This window comes from Enhydra lutris, unplaced genomic scaffold, assembly GCF_002288905.1.
Source record: "Enhydra lutris kenyoni isolate GAN:26980312 unplaced genomic scaffold, ASM228890v2 scaffoldscaffold10, whole genome shotgun sequence".
Taxonomy (NCBI): domain Eukaryota; kingdom Metazoa; phylum Chordata; class Mammalia; order Carnivora; family Mustelidae; genus Enhydra; species Enhydra lutris.
This window is the reverse complement of record NW_019154094.1, coordinates 25622185-25635308: the sequence shown is the minus strand read 5'-3', so window position 1 is coordinate 25635308 and position 13124 is coordinate 25622185. Positions and strand designations below refer to the sequence as shown.

At 44.6% G+C, this 13124-nt stretch overlaps 1 protein-coding gene across 1 annotated transcript in view; it reads left to right on the top strand.

The window, feature by feature from the left end:
- The first annotated feature begins 3333 nt into the window (after positions 1-3333).
- LOC111143973 (EGF domain specific O-linked N-acetylglucosamine transferase) overlaps positions 3334-13124 on the top strand; it is a 37823-nt gene continuing 28032 nt past the window's right edge. Inside the window, exons 1-6 of the mRNA XM_022498013.1 lie at positions 3334-3481; positions 6080-6303; positions 7406-7506; positions 8161-8269; positions 10864-10958; positions 11311-11415. Of these exons, the coding sequence (XP_022353721.1) occupies positions 6094-6303; positions 7406-7506; positions 8161-8269; positions 10864-10958; positions 11311-11415 (620 nt within the window). The 5' untranslated portion in view covers positions 3334-3481; positions 6080-6093. The remainder of the gene's footprint in view (positions 3482-6079; positions 6304-7405; positions 7507-8160; positions 8270-10863; positions 10959-11310; positions 11416-13124) is intronic.

Below are 13124 nucleotides of genomic sequence, written 5' to 3'. Positions count from 1 at the left end.
ACCCCAACAGTTAACCTTTACTAATGCTTTAAATTATCCTATCTTTGGCCAGAGGAAGCCTTTTCAGATTAGTTCCTGAGTCCTTCCGATACAGCTCTCATAATCTTTGATTGCTTCCCTGATTTCTCATGTAAGATTTTTCAGCTTCTGCTTGTACATTACATGCTCCATATCTAAGATGATCCATTTTTCTTTTTTCCTTTTTAAAATATTTTATTTATGTATTTGTCAGAGAGCACAAGCAGGCAGAGTGGGCAGAGGGAGAAACAGACTCCCAGATGAGCAGGGAGCCAGATGTGGCACTCTATCCTAGGACCCTGGGATCATGACCTGAGCGGAAGGCAGCCGCTTAACCATCGGAGCCACCCAGGTGTCCCTAAGATGATCCATTTTTCAATAGAACACATGTTCCTTTTAATGGGAAGTGTTTGCAGATCATAGTCTGGGCACAAAAGGTGCTTCTTGCTACAGGGTTGGTTATTTCCAGGCCTTTTCAATGGATGTTGGAGAGATCCATTTTTAACAATAAAATATGTTAATGTATATTATTACCTTCAAATTCATTAACTATAGGATTTTTTATATAACTTCATCAGGCTTACATCTATACCACATGCCAAAATTTCAGCTTCAAAGATACCATCTTAATTATTCCTATTCGATGTATCCCAACCAATATTCCCACTTTCAGTTTGGTTCCTGGAAACAGTTTGTGATTTTTTAAAAATTCTTTTAGTCCTGAGGGTACATCCACCAGGACGTGTTAATTGTTTCAAAGTCACCTGGAATAGTTCCTTCGTGGTGGTATATGCCACAACTGGATAGAATTTAAATTTAGTTTCATTTTACTTTCAATTTTTAAGGATTACTTTTAAAAAATTTTGTCTTATAATGTAAAATATTTACATGATTCTAAAGCCACTTCTATATAATGTACACCCAGAGAAGTTATCTCCCTTGTCTCTATACACATATTCCTTCCTTCCCCCATAGGTAATCATTTTAAATGTTATTCTATTTGTAAAATAGCATGTATATATCCCCTTTTCTAGGTGAATAATAGCATATTACACATCCTTTACCCGCTCAAAAATAAACCCTGCAGTGTATACAGATATTTTTCAGTTCTTTTTTTTTGTGCCTGCTTAGTTCTACATTGTGTGGATATACCAGTTTATTCAATTAGTTTCCCCAATAAAGGATATTTGCGTTTTTTTAAATGTCAGTTTGAAGAAACTTTAAATTTTAAGACTGGTATTTTGGGTGGAAAATCTGTGTTGCACCTGGCTGTTGCAATATGTTAGAACTGGATCTGACGTTCTTAAAGGTCTGTCACGTTTCCTCTGAGCCTGAAGGACTGCACCTTACTATCAAGCCATTTAAAATAGTACCACGTGTATGTCACACCAGTTTAATTGGTTTGTTGTGCTTGCAATGAGACTAACGTCTTCTTAGAAACTTTTCTCATGTATTAGGTTTAAAACACATAAATACAAATCACCGCTCAGTGACAAAAATGTATTTTAAATGACTGCAATTCGTTTTGAATCGACTAACAGGAAAGCTACATTTCCTGTAGGTGACAAAAATAGTATGGTTACAAGTAAGCCGAGAAAGCACTTTTAAAATTATTGCCCTTGTTGGTACGGGGCAGGCAAAGTATGACATAATGGAGCAGTAGTTCCCTTAGAGGCAGTCTCACACATGAAGAGTAAACGAGTTAATACTGTAAAGTGCTTTAGAATTATGCCTGGGACATGTCAAATACCGTATGTGTCCCTTGCAGTATTGTTATTTGAAAAAAAAAATCCAGATAACATTATTTAGCAGATCACTAATGGAATTTGTAACACTTGACAGCATCTTAAAAAAATATTTAAAAAGCATTCAGCCTCCCCACCCCGACCGCACCCCGCCCCAAAGGGCTACCGACTGCGTTCGCGCCCCACATGAAAGTTAGGGCGGCAACCTCTGTCCTGCTTAAGAAAACAGTAACCATCCGCGTCAGAGCGACGCAGTCAGAATGAAGATGGGAAGTAGAGTCAGGTGTCCTCGCGTCCTCTAAGCGCCTTATCCCCGCCCCCCCCGCCGCAGGGGGCCAGGCCAGCCGGGTGAGCGCGCGTCCCTTTCCCGGCTCCGCGCCGGCGGCCGGCTCTCAGGCTCCCGCACTGCCTGCCGTCGGGCGAGCGCGCCCCGGAGCAGACGGAGCCCCGCCCCTCCCCGCCGCCCCGCTCCTCCCCGCCGCCCCGCTCCTGCCCCTGGCCCCGGTCAACCCCTCTGCCGGGCTCGGGCCCGCCTCCCGGCGCAGGCCGCCTCGGAGTCCCGGCGGCTCCCTGGCGCCCCCTGGCCCACCTCCCGCGCCCGAGGTTTCCGGTGAGCGGTAGCAGCCGGTTATGACGCCTCGGTGCTCTCTAGCGGCGGCAGTCTCCTCCTCCTCCGCAGCCCCGGCTCTCCCGGCTCCAGGTGGGACTCGCTCGGGGATCCGCGGAGCCCTCAGCCGCCGCCCTGCCGCGGCCGCCCGGCTGCGCGCGCCTCTCCCGCCAGAGCTCCCGGCGCGCCTTCCCCGCGGGCTGCAGCCTCTCCGCGGACTCCGCCGCGCCTTCCACCGCCTGCGGGCCGGGGAGGGGGGCGCTCGGCCCCTTCGCGCTGCCTGCGGCGGCGCGCGGGGCGCCCGGGAGCCCGCGGACCACGGGGAAGGATGCCCTTCTCCCCGTCCCGCGCCGCGTGGGTCGGTGTGCCAGACCGGGGCGAAGCCGCTCCCCCCCGGCTCCTCCCCGGCGCCGGGGGACTGGGTGGAGGTGGGCGGGCGCAGGGTGTTGGGCGACGTGCGGGGACCTCGCGACCCCGGCGCAGCCCCGCGGGCGCCTGGCGTGAAGACCCCGAGCGCGGCGGGGTGGCAGCCGGAGCGCTGTCGCCGCCGCCGCCGCCTCCCCCGCCGCCCCGCGTCCCCGACTGAGGTTCTGGCCACCCAGCTGGTGGACCTCCCCTGGGCATCTCAGACAGCCAAGCCCTTTCTGACCCGCCTGCCTCAGCCTACCGTGAGACCCGTGGTCCCCGCGCGGGCGAGCGTTTGGGAGTCCTTGTGAGTCTCAGAACGCGTTCAACTTTTCATTTGTCCACTATCTTCTTTAAACTTCCCAAGATCTGAGGCACGGAGCCCTGCCCCATCTCACCCACTGTGGTCCCCGTCAGCCTCGGGCTCTCATCATCTTTCAGGCTCTTCGTTTTTTTTCCCTTTCCCTCCTCCACCTTTTAGGCCTGAGGAAATCCGGGGAAGGAATCCAGAAGAGGAAGGAGCAGGTTGCTTTGTGCTGAAGGGAAAGCAGCGCCGAGCTCCAGCTTCCATCTGCTGGAGAAGTGCACCTACCCACCCCTGGGGGGGCCTTGCAAGAGGACTGCGCACCCGAACCGGCTTTCTGCCAGGGCCCGGGGCTGTGCTTTCATGCTCCAGCAGCTACCCGCTTCTACCTTAAGCAAGCAGGTACGTGCCCTTTGCAAAAGCCTGGTTTCTGGTCGGAGACTTCAGATTTTTCCCATGACTGAAGTGTTACTCCTCCGTGGATCGGTGGGTTTAGTTTCAGCGAGAGCTCAGTCAAGGACAGTGGACTTGAAGAACTGAAGGTCAGGACTTAGTCATAACAATGACTTTATTACTGGAAAGAATGAGTCAAGAAAATAGGCCAGCCTGCCTGTTGGATGGTCAGGCTGGAGGAGTAAAGAGAAAGACTCAACTAGCGTATGGTTCAGTGAGTAGGATTAATAGGATGAGAACTAGGAATGTTGTTCCATCGGGCAAAGAGCCCGATGAGGGGCTCGATCCCAGCACTCTGGGATCCTGACCTGAGCCAAAGGCAGAGGCTTTAACCCACTGAGCCACCCAGGTGCCCCTCTCTAGGAAGGTTTTATCCACAGAGTGTCCCTTTGGCCTGTAGTGGTTGATGGACCGTATCCTTCTGGGTACCATTAGAATCTAGTTTAAGTGAGTGTGGGGAGTGGCACCTGTAACTTTGCTTTGCGCAGTCTGCTGTTCAGTAGGGAAAAGAAAGCACACTATGAGTCAGGCCTTTTGCCTACAGAATGTCTCACTAAGTGCCAGGTCTTGTGCTCAGAGGTTATCTCATTAAATTTTTTTCTCTCTTAATATTTCCTTTAATCCAAAAATATCACCTGAATGATAAAGTCTGCTTTGGTATCCTTTTAAGGTACTGTGTTTCATTTCTGGCAGAGTTCAGATACCTGAAGCATCACAACAGCTTCTTTGTGGTTCTGATAATTAAAGAAGTAAATATTTCCATTAGGACACTATTACTATTAATGGGTATTTTTAAATTTTGTAAGATCATCATCAACTCACTGTTGGGTGAGAGTCCTAACTAAAGTATGAATTCAGATCACCTTTCCAACAGATAACAATACTCTTCAGAGCTATGGAGAAGAGAAGCCATGATATTTACCACTCCAGAGGAGAACAGAATTCCTTTTCAGTGTCCACACTCTTGGTTATGAAGCCTTGGCCTTGGGACTTTAGGCTGGGTTAAACATAGCAGTTTATTTCTAAAGGCCCCATCTTCGTTAGGCATAGTCAGTGAAGACTGATTCTGAAAGCTGGTTTTTCCAATATGCCCCAGTGACTGCAGATCTTGCTGGGGAGTAGCTCATGTGTGATACGGTCCTGTCCTTCGGTGGGAAGAACACCTTTTTTTTTTTTTTTCCTAGAGCAAAATAATACTGCTAAAGTGAACCGAGAATGGCACAATTCTTGTCTGGGATACATAGGAGAATTCTAGTCCACAAAGTTTAATCCTTGTGGGGTGAGTTAGACGTGCAGTAAGGTCTGCGATGGTTATGATCTCTTTCACATTGCTAAGGCAGGATGGGGATAAATCAATGGCACCGTCTCCAAGTTCTCTGAGTTGTCATTACTGTTATCGTAGGTTGTTATTACACTCACTAGAAGGTGAGCTTTACAAGGGAAAGGAGTTTTAGACTGCACATTCATTGCCGCATCCTCCGTACTTGGAACAGTACCTGGCACATAGAAGGAACCCACGTACAATTGTACTTATTTAGTTTTTTTGTTTTGTTTTTTGTTTTTTAGTAGGCCCATGGAGCCCAGCATGGGGCTTGAACTCATGACCCTGAGATCAAGACTTGAGCTGAGATCAAGACACAGACGCTTAATGAACAGAGCTCCCCACAACCCCTCGACGCCCCATGATTATCAGTTTTTATTCAGGAGATACATATATACCCAGAGCTGTTGCACTGTCTTTTCTTCCCTCTCCCTGGCATGGTTTTCCTGCTCCTAACCATTCAGGTCTCAGCTCAAATAGTATTTAACAACCTCTTCTTTTCCGCACCATCCCACGTGGGTTTAAACATGTACTCAGTAAATGCTCGTATAGCATTTAATATGCCAGGTACCTCTAAATATGTTACCAATATTTAAGTCAGAATAGCCCTATGATAAAGGTTTATTATTATTTCCATTTACAGCTAGAAAAGCAGAAGCATAGTGAGGTTAAACAGCTCGAGATCATACAGCTGGGAAACTATAGCTAGATTCAAACCCAGGTGGTCTAGCTTCTGAGTTCATGTTCTGAACCACTGTGTTATATTGCCTATCACATTACCTTCTTTATTTCTGGCATCAGTGATATGCGACTGGGGTCACATCAAGGCCTTTGCCCCATTTTTATAAATAAAGTTTTATTAGAATGCAACCTCCCCCATTCTTTACGATGGGCTGTGGCTATTTTCGTGGCAAAGGCACTGTTGAGTAGTTGCCGCTAAGATTGTACGGCCTCCAAAACCAAAAATATTCGCTCTCTCGCCCTTTAGTGAGAAAGTTTGAGAAAGATTATAAGCTATATCAGAACAAGGGCCTGGTTTTGTTCATCCCCTGTGTACCTGGCTCCTAACGCAGTGCCTGGAGCAGAACAGGTACACGATAAATACTTGTGGAACAAAGGAGTGCTGTTCAGTGATGTAGCAAGGTTCCATGGTCATTATACTGAGCCCTTCATCCCTTTGACTTTTAAAGGATATGTCTTAAAAATCTTTTCAATATGATCTCTAGGTTTGGTGGTTGCTATGTTAAAGCCGCTTGTCCTTGGAATATTGCTTCATGGTGTTTCACTGAGTGGCCAAGATGAGGCTCCTCCCAAGGCTGATGGCATTCCAGGCGAACCTCTGTTCGACTATGCCAGTATCCGCCTACCCGAGGAGCACATTCCCTTCTTTTTGCACAATAATAGGCATATTGCCATGGCCTGTAAGAAAGATTCATATTGTCCTTATAAGGTAGGTATTTGTTTTTTTTTTTTTTCTCTTACTTATTTTTAAAAGGATTTTGGCTCTGCTTTATGACCTGAACTTGGAGGTAGCATTCTGTAAGGTAGCTGTAAGACTTTGTTTGCATTTTGTCTAGTGCTTCCAAATGCCTGAACTTTGCTTAAAATTATATCCCATTCGCAAGAGTGAGATTTAAAATCTGGATCGCAACTAAAATTTAAAATCTCAGTCCCTCATGAAACACATAGTCAGCCAATACTATTTTTATACTCTGTAAACAAAGGGAATTAGATTTTTTCCGGCCAGGAATGTCTTGTTAAAAGTAACTAGAGAATTTCACACCTCTTTTTTTTCTTCAACTGCCCTTGAGAGGGTCTCTTAGCATTTAATTTCGGTAATAACACCTCCGCCCCTGTCTCCACATAATTATGACGGTTCCCCTGGCCTTCCTTCTGTTTTAGAGTTGTTGGGAAGGCCTCCAATTGGAGCCCATTAAGACGTCTCACGAGGTCTCAGAGATCAAAGCTGGGCCTTGTGAGAAACTTCCTTTCCCAGGGTGCTGGTTCAGGAAGCATATGGGGAAGGAGACCCAGGAGTCAGACCAGTGTTGCTCCTGGGTCTCGCAGAAGAGCAGCCTCGGCCAACAGCCACGGCTGTGTCCAAGTCTTGTGGCATTTCTGCCGCTCATGATTGATGAGTAAATTTGCTAATCCATTTAATTTCATGGTGATTTTTTGATCATAGAAATTTCATTTTATGTGACTCTTTAGGGACTGATTTTAGGATCACTTTGCTCCCTGAGAAAGGCAGTTTCATTAAGCTCCTTCAGGAAATTCCAATTCAAGTGTTCTTTGGTAGTATAGGGAAAGCCCGTGCTTTTCGCTGGGGCCCAGACGTGGTGTGGGGAGTGATGATTAAGGATCGTTGTGGTTGAGAACTTGGAGACTCTTATACTTAGGATTTATTCTAATTCCTTTTATCGCATGAATTATAAGATGTGAGAATGAAAGTTCTATGAAGATTTTGTTTTCTTCATGGAAAAACCTGAAGAGTTCTGTCTAAATGTCAGAAGAAGGGAGACCAGTCTAAATGCACATGTTTTGTGTTCTAGAAACACTTAGAAAATCTAAAATACTGCTGGGGTTATGAGAAATCCTGCAGACCAGAGTTCAGATTTGGCTACCCTGTCTGCACCTATGTCGACATGGGATGGTAAGCTTCTAGATGGACTCCTCTCCTCTTTAAATCATCTTTCTTTGTCCTGTTTGCCGATGCTCCACCTCCCAGCTGGACTCTTTGGTTTTAGATATACATTCCTTTAGATATTAATTTGCTTACGCAGTCATGAGTTCAAGTTGGCTTACCTCCCCACCCTCCTGCCACCCTGCACAGGAATATCTATCATTTCCTCTGCCAGAGAGAGAAAACAGTGTAGATCACCAGAAAGTATTTTCCCCCAACAAATACAAAAAACATAACTCGATGGTTTCCTCTTGATTCTGGAAGGGAATGTGAAGTATAATTAATATTTCCAATACCTGCAAGGTTAACGTAGTAAAGAAAATACAGTAACTAGTAGCTCATTTTCTCTCCTTTTCTTCAGTGCCAGATGACCCTAGCATCATACACTTCTGTTGTGTATTTTTAGCATAAGAAAGTAAGTCTATGAATAACTTACTTTGGTATCTTCTTGTAGCAAGGGAGTTATAGGAAGATTATGTTGGTTAAAAAACTTAATGACAGACTTCTGGCAATTTAACCTTTAGAAAGGAAACTCAAGGCTCAGAAAAGGTAAAAAGAGAAAAATCATGGGATTTTTTTTTTTTTTTTTTTCTTTCCCCATGGAATCTTTTTTATTGCAAATAGGACAGATACCCTTGAATCTGCCCAGGACATATTCTGGAAACAGGCTGACTTTGGATATGCGGGAGAACGGCTAGAGGAACTGCTTGTGCTCTGCCAGCCTAAGGAAACGGTGGGTGTTTCCTTTCAAATACTCCAAGTGTTTAGATTATTGTGGAAAAACAAGATAGATGGCTCCAAGAGAGGGAGCCTTCCTCAGGTGTTCGTTGGCTTTGACTTTTATTTAACTTTCTAAAATAAGTCATTCTGTTTCGTTTGGAAACCGGCTCATCATTTTCACACATATAACAGATAATCCTACTATGGAGCAGTTAAAATATGACTAGGTTTAGAATTCCACCCCTCCCCCACATTATGCTAAAGAAGAGAAATTGATAAGCTGCATCTTTCCAAATTCCCTCGCAAAGAGTTCAGGACAAACGATACATCAGCCCCCCCTTGCCCAGCCCTGCCCCAGCTGTGGACCCCAGACCACTCTGTGTTCATTTAGGACTTTACAGTTTCCAAAATGCTTTCCTCCAGCTAGCTAGCTTGATTTCTACAAGCCCTGCAGCAGACGGACAGGGTAGATAGTACTGATGCCACTTGACCACAGAGGAGAACAAGGTCCTCAGAAGCGTGAAGTGACTTTTCCAGGACCACACAGCTACTTGGTGGACTTGTCCATGTAGAACTGGGATACGGATCTCTTTCTGTGGGCTTCCGACCATAGTGCATTGCGCTCAGTGTGTAAGCCAAGCCTGTTGCCAAGAGCCAGCTTTGGGCAGTCAGGAGAAGAGCAGGTTCCATCCACACTGTAGTGTTCAAAACCTGATTCTTAGAGCACCCAGCCTTTCTGTGTTTCAGTGTCTTTCCCCTTCAAGCCATGCCCATGTCATAGCTTGTGGCTGGGAAGATCTGAGCTTATAAAAATGCTCATTCTGCTTATGGAAATGCTCAGTGCGGGACCTGGGTCCCAGCAAAAGGCTCAATGTTAGTTTTTAAAGGTCTCTAGGGTTGTAAGCACTTATTGGTAAGGCATCTTATCAGTCGGTGTTCTTGAACCCTGGTCCAGTCTCTGACGTCTTGGGAGGGGCCTCTTATCTCCAGGCAATCGAGAAAATGAAAAACAAATTTTTTTCTTAATTCACTTTGATTAAGAAACTGAATATATGCTCTATAGTGCTTTTTTAAAAGTATTTTTATTTTCTTTTTATGAGAGACAGAGCGAGAGAAAATGAGCAGGGGGGAGGGGTAGAGAGAGAAGCCGGCTCCCTGATGAGCAGGGAGCCCAATGCAGGACTTGATCTCAAGACCTCGGGATCATGACGTGAGTCAAAGGCAGCTGCTTAACCGACTGAGCCACCCAGGCGCCCACTTTATATGGTGCTTTTGGAGCTATCACATAATAGAACTTGAAGCAATTATAGGGAGCTGTATGAACCCCGAAGGAGGGAGGCGTGGCTTTAGGCCGTACTGCTGCTGGGTGCCCTTACATATGTTTTTTTGTGTGTGTTGCATAGTCTGGCTTGAGTCCAGTTGTTGATGTGGAAGGGGCAAGGGGAGAGCCACAGCCCCCACCCTGCACACTTCGTCCAAGGCAGTATTTAGAATCTTTCCTGGCCAAGATCTACCTTCATAGATTTTGTGCAGTCAGAGCCTGATCCCTTACCAATGAGCGATTCCAAAACCCCATGCGGGTAAAGGTGAAGATCTTGTGTTCATTGGGAATTATGGGAAAACAATAAAATGGCATTTAAATCTATAAGTAAAAGCCACAGCAGATAAAAGTTTTTGAAACTGTCCCTATTTTGGCACAAAGCAGACTGGAAAAAAGAGAAGCAGGCTCTGGTAGTTCACTCTTAAGCTCTTTTATTTCAGTGATTTAAAAAACATCGCCCTCTTACTGCAGTGGAGACAGGGACTCCCAGAAGCCTTATGGTTTAGAGACAGCATGTCTTATTAAAATCGGCAAAGTGCCCTTCCAGTCTGTTTTAACGTCTCTTAACATGTACATTCTTCTTTGTTTCATTTGGCTTGGCTTTGAAAAATGCTTTTTCCACATTGCTATGGGGTTAGTGATGGCTCTGAGTGCTTTTTTTTTTTTTTAAGAAGACTAAACTGAACCACACATAAAGACTTAAAGTTTGAGATGATATAAATAGAACACTTGCAGATTCTTTCTAGTAACCTAAAAGTGTGCATACACACTGGCAAAACTAGGCTTGACCAGAGTCTGTTGGAGAGGGGAAAAACCCATCCACACAAGCAGACTTTCAGAAGCTATTCTCCTGAAGAATCACTGAACTCTACCTCCAAAAGTAATAATACAGTCTATGTTAACTAATTGAATTTAAATAATTTTTTAAAAATAATTTTTAAATAATTTTTTTTTTTTAATTTGACAGAGAGAGAGGTCACAAGTAGGCAGACAGACAGGCAGAGAGAGAGAGAGAGGAGGAAGCAGGCTCCTTACTGAGTAGAGAGCCTGATGCAGGGCTTGATCCCAGGACCCCGAAATCATGACCTGAGCCGAAGGCAGAGGCTTAACCCACTGAGCCACCCAGGTGCCCCTAAATTAAAAAAAAAAAAAAAAAAAGTTGTTCTCATATTGTGTGGTTCAACCTGAAGGTATACATGCTGTGAACTTGTCTGGCAAGTCTGAGAATGTCCTCAAAATGTTAGTATCCAGAGTTATTTCTTTCTTTTTTTTCCACCTCAATTCAGCATGACTCAAGCCTGGTGTGTTCCCGTTACCTTCAGTACTGCAGAGCAGCCAATCTCTATCTTGATTTAAGAAACATCAAGAGAAACCATGACAGGTATGGAAGTGGTTGATGTTTAAACCTAACAGAAATTCTGAAATATTTCCAGGTCCAGGGATAGACCTTGGATTTGCTTCATAATAAAATGGCGATGAGGTTGGGGAATGGGTGGATGATGGAAGATGTAGTCAGACCACAGGTGGATCATTGCAAAGCTGGATTATGGGTTCCTCTGGTTTCTGTACCATTCTGCTCCTTTTGTGTATGTTTGAAACATTCCCTTATAATCGAGTTAAATTCTTCCAACACACTGATTTTGGAAATCGGTAAGCCACCTTAGTTAACATCCCAAGTGCTTACGTAGTGATAAAATTTCTCAAACTCAGCTTAATATTTGGTCACCCGCCAGATTTAAGGAAGATTTTCTCCAGAGTGGTGAAATAGGAGGACACTGCGCACTGGACACTCGGATGTTGACGTCTCAAGGTCAGCGCAAAAGCCCTCTGCAGTCTTGGTGAGATTATTTTTTTTTTAAACATGTTTCTAAAATATTTGCTTTTGTTTCTGGCACATTGGAAGGGATTTTGTTTTTTCTTTTCTTTCTTTTCTTTTTTTTTTTAAAGACTTTATTTATTTGACACAGAGAGAGAGAGAGCACAAGTAGGCAAAGCTGTAGGCAGAGGGGCGGGAGGGGCAGGCTCTCTGTTGAGCAGGGAGCCTGACGTGGTAGTCCATCCCAGGATACTGGGATCATGACCTGAGCCAAAGGCAGCCGCCCAACCGACCGAGCCACACTGGTGCACCAGGAAGGGATTTTGGAATGGAAAAGTTTACTTATTTATGGAGAATTTGACATGAGCTTTGAGGGAGTGATAGCTACAGAGTGACTTTATAAGTTGTATTTGAATTAAATGTGTATTTTAAAATAGGAGGAAGTGGGGTGCCTGGGTGGCTCAGTGGGTTAAAGCCTCTGCCTTTGGCTTGGGTCAGATCTCAGGGTTCTGGGATCCAGCCCCGCATCGGGCTCTGTGCTCAGCAGGGACCCTGCTTCCCCCTCTCTCTCTGTCTGCCTCTCTGCCTACTTGTGATCTTTCTCTCTCTCTCTCTGTCAAATAAATAAATAAAATCTTTTTTTTTAAAAAAGGAGGAAGTATGATAAAGGAATAGCTGATTGCTAATGAAAGAAAAAAAATCAGTTCAAAAATGAATTTTTATTAACTCCTTGTAATTGTACAGGTGTTTTAGGAGCACTTTTTTAAAAGAAATACACATTAGGGGCCCCCTGGGTGGCTCAGTTGCTTAAGTGTCTGCCTTCAGCTCAGGTCATGATCTCAGGGTCCCGGGATGAACCCTGCATTGGGCTCCACCAGCACTCCAGGCTCCTCTTCATAGTTGTAAACCCTACCCTGAGTTTCAACACCTCTGATCAGCTTTTTTTTTTTTTTTAAAGATTTTATTTATTTATTTGACAGAGACAGAGATCACAAGTAGCCAGAGAGGCAGGCAGAGAGAGAGGGGGAAGCAGGCTCCCTGCTGAGCAGAGAGCCCGATGCGGGGCTTGATCCCAGGACCCTGAGATCATGACCTGAGCCGAAGGCAGAGACTTAACCCACCGAGCCACCCAGGTGCCCCTCTGATCAGCTTTTTGAACTGTATATAAATTGGGAGATACATTTCGACTTAAAACATTTTTAATAATAAACTAATTCCGTGGTCCAATTTGTTATCTCTAGGAATTAAAAAATTAGGGTACTTAAAAAAAGCTTTTTATTTTAAAAAGTTTTAGGCTTATAGACGTCTAAAAATAATACAAGGAGTTCTCCTTGAACCCTTCCCTCAGCTTCCTCTAATGATGACATCTTACGTAACCTTAGCACAATGGTCAAAACAAGGAAATTGACACTGGTACAGTATTATTAAGTAAACACATTTGAATTTCACCAGTGTTTATATGCACCCTTTTAAAATTTTTATCTTGGATACATAGTTGCATGAAATTTATTTCACATGTCCACAGGCATGCAAGAACTACCACAATCAGGATACAGAACTGTTCTGTCATCCCAAAGAAACTCTCCTGCTGTCCCCCTTTATTCAAAGCTGAGCACTCACTTCCAACCTGTGTGTCAGGTTTCCCATAGGTGATTCTCCAATAGCCAGAAATCTTACAATTCCACTCATTTCTTTTTTTTTTTTTTTTTTTTTTTTTTTTTTTTTTTTTTT